Source organism: Lipophrys pholis (genome assembly GCF_963383615.2).
Source record: "Lipophrys pholis genome assembly, chromosome: 11".
NCBI classification, from domain to species: Eukaryota; Metazoa; Chordata; class Actinopteri; order Blenniiformes; family Blenniidae; genus Lipophrys; species Lipophrys pholis.
This window is the reverse complement of record NC_137631.1, coordinates 20,956,557-20,973,944: the sequence shown is the minus strand read 5'-3', so window position 1 is coordinate 20,973,944 and position 17,388 is coordinate 20,956,557. Positions and strand designations below refer to the sequence as shown.

The following is a 17,388-nucleotide window of genomic DNA, read 5'->3' as shown; positions in this document are numbered from 1 at the left end:
AATCTAGATCTCTCTTTGAGTGGCAAGCGAATGGCCCAATGAGGACACAGGTTTGGGACAGAGGAGGTGGGATACATCCTTGTGCCACATTAACATTCAATCCACTTGCCTGTGGTCCTTCAATTATTCATCCATGCATGTTACATCATTTTGTGTAAGCCAGTAGAGTTGTTTCTTGTTTCAGAATACATCTCACAGATATTAATAGATAGAGAGGTATATTTCTTTGCCTCAAAGACATGATGCACTCAGTGAGATGCTCTGAGTGTTTGTTAATTGCCAAGCCAGCTGTATTTCATTGCTTCATAATTTATGAGCTTATTACATTGCTTAACTTGACATGAAAGAGTCACGTAAATATAGTGGATGGTGGTTATGACCCTTTACCTAAATCAATATAAATGTGTGTTTATTCAGTGCCACCACCGTGTGTTTGTCCCCTAACCACATTAGTCAGTGGAGGAGGAGGAGTTAAATCTGTGGATGGGGGAGATGATGTGTTTACGCTGATGTTAGGTCACCTTGAGGTCACACACAGTTAAAATATAGTTTAACATCTAAAGGTGGATTTTCAGGCCCTTTTCTTTTGAGATGCCGTGAAATAATGCTCTGGTCAGGCTTCAAGAAGATATAACGTGTATATGTGTTTGTACACAAACATGTAAATTGATTATTGTATGCCCTGTTAGTCTGACACAGTGCCCCGCCTATGACAAGAGCTTTGCAGGCCCAACTAATCAGTTGAATCCTCAGGGGCTACGGTTAAGAGTGTCCCTGAGGCTTTGGCTCCCTGCAGCCACCGTGTTCATCAGCACATCACAGGGGAAACGCAGGGAGGCATTCAGTTTCATGCGAAGAGAGAGGGGAAAGTAGATAGCACTAAGGCATACAAAATCGGGCACAAAAAGCGGAAGGGAAGGAGGTGATAGTGGAAAAAGACAAGGAGGAGAGTGCATTCATACATATGTCCATCCATCCATCCATCCACAGGTCAGGGGAGGATGAGAGAGAAAATTCAAAGTGCAAATCCATCTTCCTTCCGCAAGAGTAGTGGGAGGGAGTACTTATTGTACCCTGCACATCCATGCGTCATGCAGGGCTAAAGGCAGCACTCTAGCCGGCAGGTGCATGCTGGTACACATGCTCATAGCATGCACCCAGATAGATGGATGGTGGCTGAGGAGACAGGCTATTAGGAACATTAACCCGGGACTCCTGCGTCCTGTCACAACAGTTGGCACATATACAGCAGCTTCCACCTCCACCTGAGAATTCAAAACACCTCATTATTTCATTTTTAAAAGAGCTTTTTAAAGGCTTTGATGAATTTATGTTGCTAATGCGAATGATATGTGAGTTGTTTAATTGAAGCAGCAAGACACTAGCCCGAAATTGCAGAGTATTGGGAGGCTGTAAAGAGAGGTGGAGCTATTAACTGTTGAAAGTGATAATGTTTGCTGTTCTTATAGAATCCTGGGAACTTTATTTGACGTAGAGAACAGAGGAGCGAAGCCTGAAAGGAGCTGTATGTTGAAAATACAAAATGAAGTACCGGTAGCTGTAAACCAGCATTTGTGGAGATAAACATTTGGAAGGGAGTGAATTGCCTCTGTTGTTTTTTCTTTTTCCACTTGGAGTTCAGTAAAAGAGGCAGAGACACAGAAGGCAGCATTTAGCACCTCCCTCGACTCTTACTCCTGAAATGGGATTTCAGTAAACGATGCTATTTTGGACTAATTTCTAGTTCCAACATGCCGGAAGTAATTAATTGACAGTATGAGAATTCATATCTAATAGCTGCCGCAGAATCTTTGGTCTTATTCTTAGAAGAAAAACATCAGGAATGACTGATTCTAGTGTGAATGTACATGTGCTTCATGTGGATGATGAGTTATGTAAGCAAAGTCGTGCTTCACTGATGTTTTTTTTTTCTTTTTTTTACTGTATATGATACTGGGAAGTGTGCTGCACCCCTGAGGAATGATAGATCTAGTGGGCGGCAATGAAATTGAGCATAGACACTGAAATTCATCACTTCATGGTCTCAGGCGAGCGTGTTTGTTTGAGTGTGGCATGTTTGCAAAAGGGGTGGGGAATGTCTGAAAAGAACAAAAAAAAAAAAAAAAAAGGAGGGTCTGGGTTGGGCTCTCTTTCTCGCGTCTCTCTCCAGCCTAGAAGTGGAGTGTCTTTCCCCCCCCCTTCCCCCTCTCTTCGAGCTGCTGGCCCTCGGTCAGGTAACAAAACAGGATAGTATCACAGGACGGTGAAACCCAAAGTGGCCCCGCCTGCCTCCATATGTGTGTTCATGTGAATGTGTGTGTCTGCGAGGCTCTCACCCGTACCTGTCATATATCCTATGCCTTATCTTCCTTGTTTTCTGTGTGTTTGCCTGTTTGTTGCACCCCTCTAAACACACCCTTCCCTTTGTGCCCACTCCCAGCAGCCTCCTGTCACACACCCCAAAACCCCATATGTATGGTCTGTGTTTCTAGAGTCGTTGCTATGCCAACAGCCCACTTTCCTTGCCTTAGCTGTGGGAGAATCTGATCTGAGTCCACTCTGCCTCCCACTGGATACTGTAGACAACTGCAGGCTTCACAGACTCACGTCAGCCCCCCAAGGGGTCAGAAAGAAAAAGCATCGGCACCAAAATGTAGCAGTTGTAGTTTTGCCATCTGTGACATCATTAGTGCTTCATTAGAAATTAAATAAACTGAAGCCAATCTTCATTGTTGTTACATGATATCATATATAATCTGGAAGAAGCACCGTGTTATATACAGCCATTCTGCAGCCCCGGCTGCTTTGTTTAAACAGCCTGGAGGCAGGGAGCAGAGGACCACCTCAGGTGTTGTAGAGCAAGGCTGGTAGAAAGGCCATTCCCCTGGCTGCTCTAGCTCTTACCTGAGAATGCACTGAACCCCTGAATGAAGCATGAAAGAGAATGAATAATTGAAGACTTTCACTCCCCCATCGATAGTTGGGAGGTGGAGGAGGAGGGAGGTGCCTTGCTTTACTTCAAACTCCAAGAGTTCACTGTGCTTTCAAGCTTTGCGAGCTGATCCTCCTATCCTAAGTCATCGGTTCCAACCCAGCCTTTTCCTCTCCTCGCAAACACTTTTCCTGCAGTTTACAGTCCATGCAAAACATAAACAGGCCTCTGAAAATGCAATTACCTCCCTTGGCAACTAATACGACTAACACCAATTGATGCCTCTTCCCTTCCATTCTAGACATGGTTAACATCCCTCCTTCCCCCCGTCTCGCTCCGGTTCCTCTGCTGGTTGAAGTGAAGTCCGTTTGCTTGTCTTGTTCGCTTGCTTTTTCTGTCTGTCTATTTGTCAGTATAGTTTCCCCACAGTTTTGTCCTTGTCTGTTGCAAAAATGTATACATTATTGCATTCAACATTGATTTTCATACAAATTACAAAAAAAAAAAAAAAAAAAAAACTATGACCCTGATACATTCTCTCGATGAAAAGCTTGTCAGAGAATGCTGGCCAGACAGACAGACTTTCTTTGGGCTCCTTGTTTATTGCCCGTCCCAGGCATTGCCTTCACTCTCTGAGTGACAACTACTTGCATATGTTATATATGCACATGTAGCCAATGCCAGTTTGTGCTTTGGCCCCTGTGTCCCCAGTTTCACTTTTAGAGTGTTGCTAAATAGTTGGAAAAACAAAATGAACATGTATCATTTGCAGACTTAAAACCTAACAAGGCTCTCTTTTGTAACACTCTAAATGTGCCTTTACTATGTTCTTACTATGTGTCCCTTTTTTGTTTTTGTATTTTCGTATTGTATACCTACATTTTATTTATCTTTCATACTTTTCATCTCTCTATTATTTTGAGTCGTCCACGTTCAAAACAAACAATGGTTCTCCCTCTCTTTTTCTGATGATCAATTGTATTTATTGTCTTTTTTCATTTCTTCTTTGTGCTCTTTTTCTCCTTTTAGCATGTTTGCTCCTTTGTCTCCTGTTAGAGATACTGTGTGTGTGTAGCTCTTTATTTTTGTCTCTTATTCTTTGATACTTATCAGACTGACCAAACTAAGCCTCTCTTGTGTTTCCAGGCTTTCCTTCCTTCATTCCCTATCTTTTCTTGCAGCTCTGTTTTTTCTCTCTAATGTGCTGGTGTTTGTAACAATCTCACTCTCTTCAGTTTTAGTTTTTCGTATTGTTCATGCTATTAATACTTGCTATCTCTTCTAATCCAGATAAAAAAAAAAATCTGCCTGCTATTTCTTACATTACTTTTTGAACTTTCTATCTTATCTACAGTCTTTATGATTTCTGTGTGTTGGTTTGCAACGTCAGCATCCTCTCTTCGTCCGCTCATTTCTTTCTTCTTTCTCTGTGTTTCTGTTCTATTTTCTCTATTTACTGTTTGTTTCCTGCCTAACAGTGTTTCAGTGTCCGGCCTCTCCATGTGCCTTGATCAGTCATTTATGGAGTGCTGTGTGTCCAATGTGTCATCGGCCAGGACTTTTGCATTTACCTTTTTCTTGGTCTGTCATGCCTTCCTTAATCTCATGATATTTATTCTCTTTTATTTTCTTGTCTTGTTTTGCTGATTTCTTTTCTTTACTCTTCACGATTCTTCTTTTCATGATGTATGAACATAGAGGTTTTTCTCCCAGAATGTTTATCCCGCGTGTTTTCAACAATCCTCATGTGAAGGAAATAAACTTAACATCTATTAACATTTTACCTACAAACCGACTGTGCCATGGGAGATCTCTGCTCTCTCCTTTATGTTTCTTTTTTTTAATATAAGTCATTTGTGTTGTGGATGCCACAGAGAGAAACAAACACACAAATACTTTGTCACACTGTTCAATGTTTGTCTTGTTAAACATCTGGTCCTCTACATGTTGCTGTAGATGTCAGTCTATTGTTTAATGTCTTGTTGCTATACATGTCAATATAGATGTGTGTCCCGTTAATGTCTTCAGAGGGAGTAAAGGTTGCTCATGAACTCTATATTGGGGACTGGATATTAATGATGGGTTTCTATGTGTTTAAATTTGGATTTTCTGTGTCGTGTTCTGTCTGAAAATGTTTTATTTATTTGGTTGAGGTAACTTTCTTGTTAGGAGATTGCCACACCGGACTCATATATAGAGTCATCTCAGACTCCAATTTTCATCAAACACAACTCGCTGCATCAATTGTCCTCAGTTCCACCGCCCGCCATTAATCTGTGGGATCTTTGGCAGATTTCATTTGGCTTCGATCATTATAGCTACAGAAAGTGCAATCGGCTTTGAAGTCACATCTATCCAAAGTAAACTTGGAATCGCTTGTGTCCGAGAGACCGTCTTTAACCGTTAAACAGGTGGAGGTTGGCTCAGTTATTCTCCCTTGTGTAGATGAGTTAGCTTCTCAGCGTGCATCCTCACTGTTTTCTCGCTGTCAACCTGAGCTTTTGTGCTTTTAGGGGTAACAAGCCAGCTAACAGCCCCAAGGGCCAACCCCCAGATGCTGACGGCCACTCCTCCGTCACTGACCTGGCCAACTCTCTTACTGGAGACATGGTGATGGTAAGAAGCTCTGGTCCTCCTCACATCCATCTCGCAATGACATGTTTATGTTTCCTAATGTATCTCATGTCTGTGAAACACATTTCTTCATACATATTGATCCAAGGTTGATTTTCTTAATTTGAGCTACACTCTAAAGAATAAGTCATATAAGAATAATATGTGGGTATCCTTCATTGAGTACTTCACTTCTCTTTCCAAGTACGTGGCACACAGCCTCACTCTTTTCCCCTGAATAAGCTGTTGTGCAATGGTTGAAGTACTCACATTACTATTAGGTGTAATTGTGACACCAGAACAGTTAGGATGAGTCATAGTTTCCTTGTTTATCTTTATGAGATATGTGCAAGCTCATTCATGTTTTTTCTTATATATTTCTCATATCCTGTCATATCCTGGTTCTGATCAGTTCTGTTATAGTCATGATAGAGTTATAGTCAAATGGGATCTCATTGGGAAGTACCTGGGATATAGGATTCTCTTCTAAAAAATGTGAGCATTGATGAAACTCACTAAAATCGTCAAAACGTAAGTTATTGATGATTAAGTTACTGGGTCAAAATCTGCAAACTTTAAACTATGTAGACAGTGTCATTTGCACACTTCAAATGTTTTTAAACAATCCAGAAGTTTATTTCAGTGTGCCTTATCCTGAATAGACTGTTGTAACAGTAAGGTTCAGAGAAATTCTTTATTTATTGGTAGCTCCTGGTAATGAACAAGTTTTTAAATCTTCACCTTGAGTGTGGGAGACCGGTTGCAGCAGGAATGACATTCAACGTAAAAATGAGCCAAGTCTACTTCGCTTTGGGAACTCTCTAAAAACAGAGCAGACAAATAGTCATTTGAAAAATTAATCTGCATTATTCAATAGTTAATCATGTGAAGTAGTTATCTGAAAGCTCAATTCAAAGCATGTGTTTGCCAATAGAAGCTGGCAGAGTTGAGCCATATTATGCACGGTACGTTATCTCCACCTGTTCTTCTGGATGCTGGAAGCGGCAGCGTCCTTCACCTGATGCCATGATTTACTCTTTCAAGCATTGCTGGGCAGCAGTTTAGCCGGTTTTAACAGCTTATTGCATACATACCACCTATAATTGTAGCAGAAACCCATTTAGCACTGAAAGACATTTCAGTCAGTCACCTTTTTGAACATACTAGTTCCTTTTTTAATGGGTGGTTCAAAAAATTGGTAGGATATAAGCCAACCCAGTCTGTCGAAGCAACTATATCTTTGAAATGCTGAAGAGACTCACTGACATCCTTAGCTCTGGACATTTGGCAATACCTCAAAATTTTAAGAGTCTTCATCATCGCGAATGACAGGTTGATATAAAGCTGCACCAGTTAAAAGAGAAACAAAGATAGAAAAAACACACACACACACACACACACACACACACACACACACACACACACACACACACACACACACACACACACACACACACACACACACACACACACACACACACCACACAGGTAATCAAGCAAGACAAGCTATCCAAGGTGACTCACACTGTTTGATAAATTAGACTTGGAATTTTTCACATTTGCTGCCTGGTGGCTTTAAAACCCATATTTACAAATGCTGAGTGAGTCTTTCTCACTTTGAAATTGTAGCTCTGGCCTAAACCTCCAAAATCAAGAATTTCAGGTAATACTCAGAGAGAGTGTTTGCATGCAAATCACTCCTCAGAGTGTCACTCGTGGCTCTTGCATAAAGTGGTTTTATGAACTGCTGGTTGCTTATCTCCACACAAAGTCCTCAAATTTGTTGTTCCAGTTTATGCAATTGTTAGAAATAGAAAAAGGAAAAAGATAAATTACATAGACAGAAGGTAGACCTGCAGGAAGACAAGAAGCAACTCTTAAGTCAGCTGCAAGTGCAGAATGCCAACCTTGAGCTGTGCTTCCTGGCTGTTCTCTCCGTGGGTTTCACGCAATGCTTTTCAGCCTCCGTCTCTCTTACTGCTGTCCTTTCTGTTTGTCTCTCCTTCTCTCTTCTCCTCTCTCTGTCCACTGCTTCAATCAGATAGTGGCCTTTTACTGCACAGCAGTGATAAAGCAGTCAGAGCGGCTGTGAGAGAGAATGGGTGGTCTAAAGCTCCCCTATCTTCAATCAGAGCACCTCCTGCCTCTTAAGAACATTAGTAAGAAAATTAAACTCTCCCAGTCTTCTTAATGTCAGACCAATCTGCGGCTTTGAGTCGCTGCTTGAGTACGCCGTGATGAAAATTCGGCATTAAAATTCACCAACCCCTCACAGCTTCTCTCTGTCAAGGTCTGTGTGCATGTGCCTGTGACACAGAAAGTGTGTGTGCCCGAGGGTTGAACTTTTCCTTGCTGAAGCTGCTGCTGCTTCTGATGATGATGCTGGATGCACAAGCACTTCTATTTACAGCATATGTATGCATTTGTGGCCTGCAGCTGTCTCCAGGTTCGGAGGATGACGATGGTGAGGGACCCATCAGTGAAAAGCTGGGCCGGATCCAGTTCAGTATAGGCTACAGCTTCCAGAACACAACCCTCACCGTGAAAGTTCTCAGGGGCCAGGACCTCCCCGCCAAGGACTTTTCCGGCACCTCGGACCCTTTTGTCAAAATCTACCTGCTTCCTGACAAAAAGCACAAGCTGGAGACCAAGGTCAAGAGGAAGAACCTGAACCCGCACTGGAATGAAACCTTCCTGTTTGAGGGTTGGTACCATTCCTGCTCACCATAACCCTTGTAGCATTGTCATTATTGTTTATCCATGGTTCTACACTATGATCTGTCAAGCTGCTGGAAAAAACAACTTTCTCTTAAAAGGCATACAGTAAGTACATTTGACACAGGTTTGATGACAGGGTCCACTTTCTATTGCTTATCAGCCTCATGCTGACTTTTGATGAGACAATATTCAATTCAATTCAACTTTATTTATATAGCACCAAATACAACACAGTCATTTCTAGGTGCTTGATATAATATATCCATCCATTTATTTTCTATACTGCATTGTTCCACTTAGAGTTCACAGAGATTTGGAACCGATCCCAAAGGTGGGGAACAGCTTGGACAGGTCACCAGTCATCATATGGCAAACACAGAGAGACAGTCAAACACTCCTACGGTCATTTTAAAGACGCACGCAGAGACAATCCAGTCAGACTCCACACAAAAAGGCACCATAGTGCAGAACCAAACCATAGATTGTGAAGTGTCACTCTGTGTCACGCCACCATAAAGCTCTGACAAAATGAAGATGATAATATTCATAATGCAACAAAAGCACAATTACAAGAGAGATAGTTGATGGATCTGAAGAAAAAGTCTTCAAAGATATTAATGGCCAAGGAAACTACCTGATCTCTGTTGAAACTACAGCCATTCAGAGATTCCTGGACCCTTAAAAACTAGTTTAACTTTTATTAGTCAGAAATTCCTTGAATAATTTGAGCTGGAAAAAGTTGGGAGTCACTCACATTTTCTATTTTTACTGTCCGTATCATGATACATCTATATTTTCATTTTAAAAAATGAATTTGCACAAAACAGCGTATTGACAACATCCCTCTCACCAGTCACACAGGATGTCACTTTTTCTTCCATGTGGGTTTGTGGGGCTTCACTCCACCTTGAAATATCAGTATCACTTCAGGGAGGTGTAGAAAAAAAAGCCACAAAAAAAAAAAATTTAACTCAAAAGATCATTTGAAAAAAGTTTTGGCAGGGACCCTGTTTGTGTCCACTCGAAGAGGCTGAACTTAAAGTTATGCACATAGTATATCTGAAAACCTTAACTTAAGCAATAATTAGAGAACCTGGAATATTTGCTGATTTGTCCTCTCGCTGAAAGTCTGTGGAAAATCGATGCCACTAAAACCTCCAGACTAAATACAGCATAGGAGCTGCTTCACTTAGCACAAAGAATAAAAAAAGGAGAAAAACAGCTCGCCTGGCTCCATCCTAAAGTAACAGCACCAACATTGAGGTGTAAATAAGTAGGACTGACCTAGCTTTCTCAGATAACTGTTGGTTAAGTACATGCTGAGAGCTCACAAGTTTATACAGCTTAGTTTTTGCAACAATGGCAATAAGCTGTTTCATAGCAGAAAAAGAGCATTGTGGGAGTTCTGTGAAAACTCTCAAACAAGGTGTGAAATCATCTATTATTTTATTATGCTGTGATTAAATCTTTAGTTGAAGAAAGCCCAGGTTTTCTGGTTTGAACTGAGGATGTTTTGTTACAGTCATGAAGTCGAGTAGTGCAGCATCTCGCCCTGCTTGAGCTGAATTGCTTTCATTATGAAGGCTTTGCCTGGATGACAGCGCAGTGGACAGATAGCCAAAATAATGTTCAAAAGGCACCAATGTTTTCCAAATTCAGAACAATAGTCGGAACTCTTGAAAAATGAATGAGATAGGTGTTTGTGACGGGAAGATAATGATCCCCCTCGGTCATTCGAGAGAGTGCTGTCTGGTCCAAGCAGTTCTCGAAGTGCACTTTGGCCTTTGCCAAATTTATCCCTGTTAGCAGGGTGCAGATTACACCGTTGTCTCTGTACTGTTTGGAATATGTTTTTCACTCTGTGTGACTTTGCTATTCCCAGCTCACCTCACAGTGTGATCTGCTTCTGTGCCTGTTTTAGGCTTCCCTTATGAGAAGGTGAGAGAGCGCACTCTCTACCTTCAGGTGTTGGACTACGACCGCTTCAGCAGGAATGACCCCATTGGAGAGGTGTCAATCCCCCTGAATAAGGTGGAACTGGGCCAGATAAAGACCTTCTGGAAGGAGCTCAAGCCCTGCAGTGATGGCAGTGTAAGTGATGAGGTGACGGGAATTAGGCTGAACCGTGACCCATCTGCTCTCTTCTTTCCACGGTTGTTCCTACAGTTTTGTTAAAACAAGTGTGATACACTTGTTGACAACTTTCAGCATGTGAGCTTGATTGACGTAATTTTAGGGTGAGCAACGCTCCGGGCGATGCCAGCCTGGTCACTGGACCATCTGTGTTTGGCACAAGGGTTTAGATCAGAAAGGGCATTGATGTAAGACTATACAATGTGCTAGTGATTAATCTGGAGTTTGATATTCCCTGATGAAATCTGATATCAGACTGCGTGATTCATACCCCATTGTATTTGTGTGTGTCTTTCTCAGGGGAGACGAGGGGACCTGCTGGTGTCTCTCTGCTATAATCCCACTGCCAACACCATCACTGTGAACATCATCAAAGCACGCAATCTCAAAGCCATGGATATCGGGGGCACCTCAGGTACAGATCCCTCTTTGTTTGTTTAGTCTTCTCTTTTTCTAAACCCCGTTACACAGCCTCAAGCAATTTTGGTGACTTTGGGAGCTCTCTGCTTCACCCATTGGCTCTGTCGCCGTGTTCAAACATTTACTGACTGCAGAGCATGGCCACTGCCCATCGTGGACAGCCACAGCAGCAAGGTGACTTTACATCAAGTGTCTCTCCATTGACCTCTCTCTTTCTGTATATCTATGAGGATCTTTAGCCTTGCAGCCAAATCTGTGTCAGCTCAGTCTGGTCACAGCGTGTTGTTCGAGTATCCAGCCCTGGCTGTGAAAAGCTCTCTGTGGCTCAATTTTCTTGTAAGAAATTACAGCCTCCTGCAGTGGTAGCAGTGGTATGTATTGGTATAACAGAATATGATAATGCTCCAGAATTGGTAGTACAACTCCCAGTCCCTATTTCCATAAATACCTCCTCATTTGTATGTTTCCTAGCTCAGGGGATAAGTTGACCTTGAGCTCAAACGAGGTATCTGCTTCCCTGCTGCTTTCCTTGACTTTAACAATTAATAGGGTAATTGCCAGCATGACCCTAAAACTCACCATCCATGTGCATCTTTGTGGGCTCTCTGATGTGAACTGCTGCACTGTGCATCCATGCTGCAGATCCCTATGTGAAGGTGTGGCTGATGCACAAGGACAAGCGTGTCGAGAAGAAAAAGACGGTGACGATGAAGCGCTGTCTGAACCCCATCTTTAATGAGTCCTTCCCCTTCGATGTGCCCGCCCACGTGCTGAGGGAGACCACCATCATCATCACCGTCATGGACAAAGACAGACTGAGCCGCAACGACGTTATCGGCAAGGTAAAGTACCTGTTGGAGTCCTTAGCGACACCTGTTTGGCTCTTTGTTATATACTGTACTGTGCAAAGATGTGAGGTGAGTTGTGAAGTGCTGCAAAGTCAGAATGTTTCCTAAATAGAAGTATTGATATTTGTTAATCACATAACAAATTTCAGAGTGAATACACAGAAGGAGTCAACATTATTTCTTCTCAGTAGACAGACTCGCAAACAGCTTTTGATGGAACTCGGCAGAGAGCTCGTTCCAAACATCCACAGACCCTCTGTGTATAAATGCATGATGAAATCCTTCTGTTTCTTCCTGTAACTCCAGAAAGACTCAAATCTAACATACAGTGGAACCTCTGTGGTGGCCACAATATCCCTTCCAGGACCTGCTGTTCTTGTTTGTTTGGGGTTGGTGTCCTGTGTTGCAGATTAAGGCCCCGTTTACACGACAATGAATACCAGTGTATCCACAAAACATTTTTCACTGGAGGTCAGTTTACACGGCACCAGTGTGCGGATGCACTGTATCCGCAAAGTTTTTAATCCGGCTCCCAAGGTGGAAAGATTCTTTCAAGGCCGCTCATCCCTTCTGCAGAGACTGCCGGAGGCTACAGAGCCTGTTACTGCGCATGCACATCTCTCCCCCTCCCTCCTGCTCATCCAGTGGTAAACAAACATGGCGGCCCATAGTGGTACGACCCGCGGTCCATATTCTAGTTTTATCGTCCATATCAGTAGTTTTATTGTTGAGATTCACAGACTCCGAGGCGTCATCAGTCCATGCGGATGTCGGGTGCTCTCCATTTTCTTCATGTTTATAGTGTATTGTTCCCTGCACACAGGTCTGTGTAGTTTCATTACAGAATCAAGCAACAGCGCCCTCCAGTGACCCGGCATACTAACTACATCGTTGTCTCTGCTGCTGCAGTGGAAACGCACTCCTTTTTTTTAACGGATTAGGTGTTGTCACGTGAAACGTTGTCGTGTAAACAGGCCCTTAATGTGAAGCCTATCAGAAGCCTTCCTGTATTAATTGGCACTTTTACCAAAGACCTGCCTGCAGGTTTTACATGTGAATGAACACTTGTGTGTGTTGAATGTAAGACCAGCAGATGGTTCACTCAGCTGAGCATGAAAACAGTGTTAACAGCTTGCTTGCACTGACTAAAGGTAGCACAGTCTGCCTCCCAGCACCTTTAAAGTTCACTAACTTAAACATTATATTTAGTTGGTTTAACTGCACAAAATCCAAAGCAAAAAAAACAAAACAATACTTAACCATTTTGATTTGAACTGATACGAGTGAATATTTTGTGGACACGGTTCAGACTGTACTTTGTGGCCCAAGCAAAAAAATAGGTTTTATTATATAAAGCAATAGCAGAAAATGTGTTTTAAAGCCATCTGTAATGCAGCTGGTGAGAGGAGTGAGATCCCCCTGCTCGCTTCGTTTCACCGCTTTCCAATTGGTTGCTGCTGCGCTGTAGTGACAGTGCTCACCGTCATGATTGAGATGTTGCATGTGACATGACAGTTGTCAGACACATCCAGCTCCTCCACTTTACGTAGCCTGATCCAGTCAGTAGTTATAGGGTTGTCAACCAGCTCTGTGTGTTATCATAGTCAAACTAAAGACAAGAAAAACACATAAAAAGATAAGCAAGGAAGAGGAAGACTCCCAACACACAGAGGAGTGGCATGACCAGTGATGCTCATTAGGAAGAAAGAGCACATTCAAAAAGAGCAACATGCGTTTTGTTAATCTTTCAAAGTCCTGAAAGACAAAAACAATGACCAGAACCAAATGATGAAGCCAGTAAGGATACGTTTTTTTGTTTTTTTTTTATCTAAGATTAGCTTTGAGAGTTGAGCATGACCCTCCGATCTTATTCTCCTTTCTCAGATCTACCTATCATGGAAGAGTGGACCAGCAGAAGTAAAGCACTGGAAAGACATGCTTGCTCGGCCACGCACTAACGTCGCCCAGTGGCACGCTCTGAAGGCCTGATCGCACCACCCAGCTTCCTCCATGGCCCGTTCCGTATCCTCCTCCTCCTCCCCCTCCTGATCCCTCTCCTCCTCCCCTCTCCCGTCCTTATGCACAAGACTGACTTGCTGCCAGGCTGCGAAACACGGGTACAATTAGCCATCTGCTCTCTTAAACCTTTAAACTCTTTTCTCTTTTCTTTCAAGATCTCAAATCCCCTCCATTTCTTTTCTTCTGTCCCCTCCTCTCATGCAGCGTGTCTTGAGCGCTGTCTCGCCACTTTGCCAATGGTTCCCCTGTTTCTGACTGTCTATCTGTCTGTCCTTATGCACTTTGCCTATGGAGGTCTGATAATCAGCTCCGACGTCGATTCCTTAGTTTTGTACTACACTGCAGCTCACTCGAGGTGCCAGTCCTGTGTTATCACAGAGAACGTTCAGTGATGGCCGAATCTCATATACTCCTACTGTATGATTACTCCAGGTACACAAGACTATACTGTATGTACTGTATGTACACATACATATTAATATATTAGGCATTTAGATTGGCAGAACTCCCCGTATACACACCATTAGTATATGTATGTTATCCATTGCCTGCCTGCCTGTTTCTCACCCCTCCATTGTTTCCCTGTCCTTGTCATTTGTCTCAAGTGTCCTCATTTCTGTCTTTTGTCCTTTTTTACTCAGAGGAGGTTTAATGTTCAGCTAAAGTTGTCGAAAGCAATCAATACTTGTTTGTGATGAAACCAGCTAAGCTCCAGATAGAATTATTGATACAGCTGTTTTCTCCCTGCTCTTTTTTTCTTCTCTATGCTCTTCTTCTTCCTCTTCCTTTTTTTTCTTTCCCTCCTCTTTTCTTCCTCTGGCACAATGTGAGTGAATTAACCCTCTTCCTTCCTTTTCTGGGCCTCTCCTTCTTGTCATCTGTGTGCTGTGGGTGCTGTGCTGTAGCTCCAACAAAAATAGAGATTTAAAAAAAAAAAAAAAAAAATAGATAAACTGAACTTTCTGAAGCTGGGAAAGCCGGGACACGATAAAGCTATGAAATGGATTGCTCCTAATTTTTCCAGACAGAAAAGCCCCGACATGGAGAGAGAAAAAAGAAGATGTGAAAAAAACAAACAAACAAGTAAACAAACATTTTTCCCACAAGATACTATGATGTCATCTTTCACAGCATCACCAACTGAGGAAACTAATTTTAAACCTTCTAACAATGTTATAATGAGAAAGGAAGCAAAGAGTTTGCGCACATGTATTCTTGTGTGTGCATAGGCTTCTCTCTGTTTATTGACGCTGTGAATTCTTTGTGCTGCCCTGTGCTCTTGTTTTGTGCTAATGGAGGTCAATCTTCACCCGTTTTGACTATACGAGTGCAGCGTTTGCTCTGCCTGTGTGTTTCTGTGCGCGTGTTTACAGGAGCAACACAACTCAAACTCGGCAGATATCTTCTTCTCTTTTCTCTTTCTTATCTTGCGCTCTTCTTACTCTTCTTACTGCCATTGTTTCCCCATTCCTCTATCGCCCTGCCCCACGAACGAGGGCACGGGGAACTTCTATCTGCACTTTTTGGAAATGTAATAACAATAATAATGATGATGATAGTTTTGATGATGAGTATAGAGTCGGTGGAAATCAAGGGAGGAGTACCTGAGAGGGTGAGTAGCAGTTTGGGGCTGGGTGACGTCTGCTCTGTGATTTCAGAATTTGGAGATGAAGTGAAGGACGCTGAGGATGTGGGGCTCTCATCCTTGTCCTTTATTTTTTTCCTGTGTGTGTGTGTGCGTGTTTGTGTGTGTCCTGGTGGCGGATCATCCGTGTCTGAAATGTCAGGCGAGGATTGAGATCTCAGACTCGTCTGCCTGTCACATGAGGCACAGCAGTGCTATTACACGTTGTGTCGATCAACAGCAAGCAACAGATAAATGCTATTCGCTTCTCTATGACTCTGCGATGTCGAGTGTCTGTGTGTCTGGGAGGTTGTGTCGGGAAAGGGAGGCTGATGTGCAGTTTGGCGTCCGCGCCGAGAAAAGTTAACCAAAAAACAAAATGCTCTCTTGAGTTTTCACTGCAGTTCACTGGAACTACTGGCAACTGTGAATCACAGACAATGGGTGTGATATTAGATGATGGCCTGATCTGCCACTGTGAGATACTGTAGAAGCAGATTAGACATTATCTCTTGGCTGAGTGCTTGAGAGCATCACAGAGTGTACTGGTAGCTGCCCTGCTTGTCAAGCACATTCAGCTCAGCTTGAAATTTCCACAACGTAAATAAAAGAGTCACAAAGCTGCCACAGGAAAACTGTCAGGCATTTGACATCTGCGCTTCCTTAGTATACTGTAACTGTCTGTCTGTAGTTTATCATTCAAAAAAAATCCTGTGAAGCATAATCCTTTTAGCGATTCATCATTTTGGTTTCATGTAAATGGATTCTTTTTTGTTTTTAAATGTTTTTTAATTTTTAAATCCACTTGTTAAACACATCTAAGTTTAGACAGACTGAGCAAGTAAATGTAATCATTTACTTTTTGTTGGTTGAGACATGACAGCTTCTCTTAATGGGGGATTTATAGTTCTGACGAAACCTCACCCCATCAATATGCTTCTGGCTCTGCAGTTGATTCAGTTTGCTCTTATCGTGAAATAATTTGATGGTGTCTTGTGCTTTCCATACCTGTTTTGATTTACACTAAGGATAACCTGATCAACACATGCCGCTGTGGTTTAATCTGCACTGCAGCACTCCTCTTCCAGTATCTCTGTAAGCCGGTCTGGGCGGTGTGTTTCGTGTGAGCCTCGGTGCTGGCCGCTGCGATGCAGTGATCCAGTCCAGCACCCTTCAGAACAATTGGCCAGCTGTGGAACAGGGCCCACTGTTTTGACAGCCACTGCCTGCAGTGTCACAGCACATTACGCTCCCATTAGGTGGTCAAAATGGAGCAATATCTGCTTCTCCGGACCTGGGGGACTTGCTATTTGCTGAAGTAATACACGCTAAGCTTATTACAAAACGTGGAGCGCTCTTGTTAGCAACCATGTCGACATGTAGAGGAATAAAAGCTCCTTATTCAAAAACGAAAAATAATCCACAGGAGTTTGTTGAAGCCATGAAAACCTCACATGCAGACAGCGAGTCGACACCTTTTTCTCACAGAGACTCTATCTTGCATAAACAGTGATAAGTGGCCATGCTTCTGGGGTCTACCAAGCACAGTCATTGATGACCCTGTAAACTTGGGAATGGTTTTATTTTTAGTAACACAAGCCACTGTGTGATGCCGCTGAGCCTGGAGAGGCTGCAGGGTTGAGCTTTTAAAACTTGGAGCACTAAGAGTCATTTAATACACATTCCTACCTGAATAGGAATATAATGCGTACTTGACTATTTTGTGTTATAAATGTTGTTCCATCAAATAATTTGCTAGCAGCACAATTGTACGACCATTTGAGCGAAGACGAGAGGTCACTGAAATAGCTGGAGTTTGAGCTGCACAGTCTCTCTGTATCAGTAAAAACAAGAATAATTGCAACAAAAAAAAAATAGGATTGCCTCCATAAAATGTCTTGTTCTGCTCTTAATAAAAGCCAATCAACAAATAATTGATATTACTGTAAAGTGGGCTTGTGAAGTTAAAGTACAACCTTGTTAACAGGAAATGGGAAATATTTCATATCTTATCACAGATTATTTTTAATTCATAAGTTTTTATCTGAGACCAGCATAAAACTAAAATAGGCATACCTTAC

At 42.4% G+C, this 17,388-nt stretch overlaps 1 protein-coding gene across 1 annotated transcript in view; it reads left to right on the top strand.

The window, feature by feature from the left end:
- Positions 1–17,388, top strand: part of syt7a (synaptotagmin VIIa) — an 86,518-nt gene extending 69,130 nt beyond the window's left edge. Inside the window, exons 7-12 of the mRNA XM_080475336.1 lie at positions 5,446–5,548; positions 7,982–8,249; positions 10,185–10,354; positions 10,697–10,811; positions 11,459–11,658; positions 13,549–17,388. Of these exons, the coding sequence (XP_080331462.1) occupies positions 5,446–5,548; positions 7,982–8,249; positions 10,185–10,354; positions 10,697–10,811; positions 11,459–11,658; positions 13,549–13,653 (961 nt within the window). The 3' untranslated portion in view covers positions 13,654–17,388. The remainder of the gene's footprint in view (positions 1–5,445; positions 5,549–7,981; positions 8,250–10,184; positions 10,355–10,696; positions 10,812–11,458; positions 11,659–13,548) is intronic.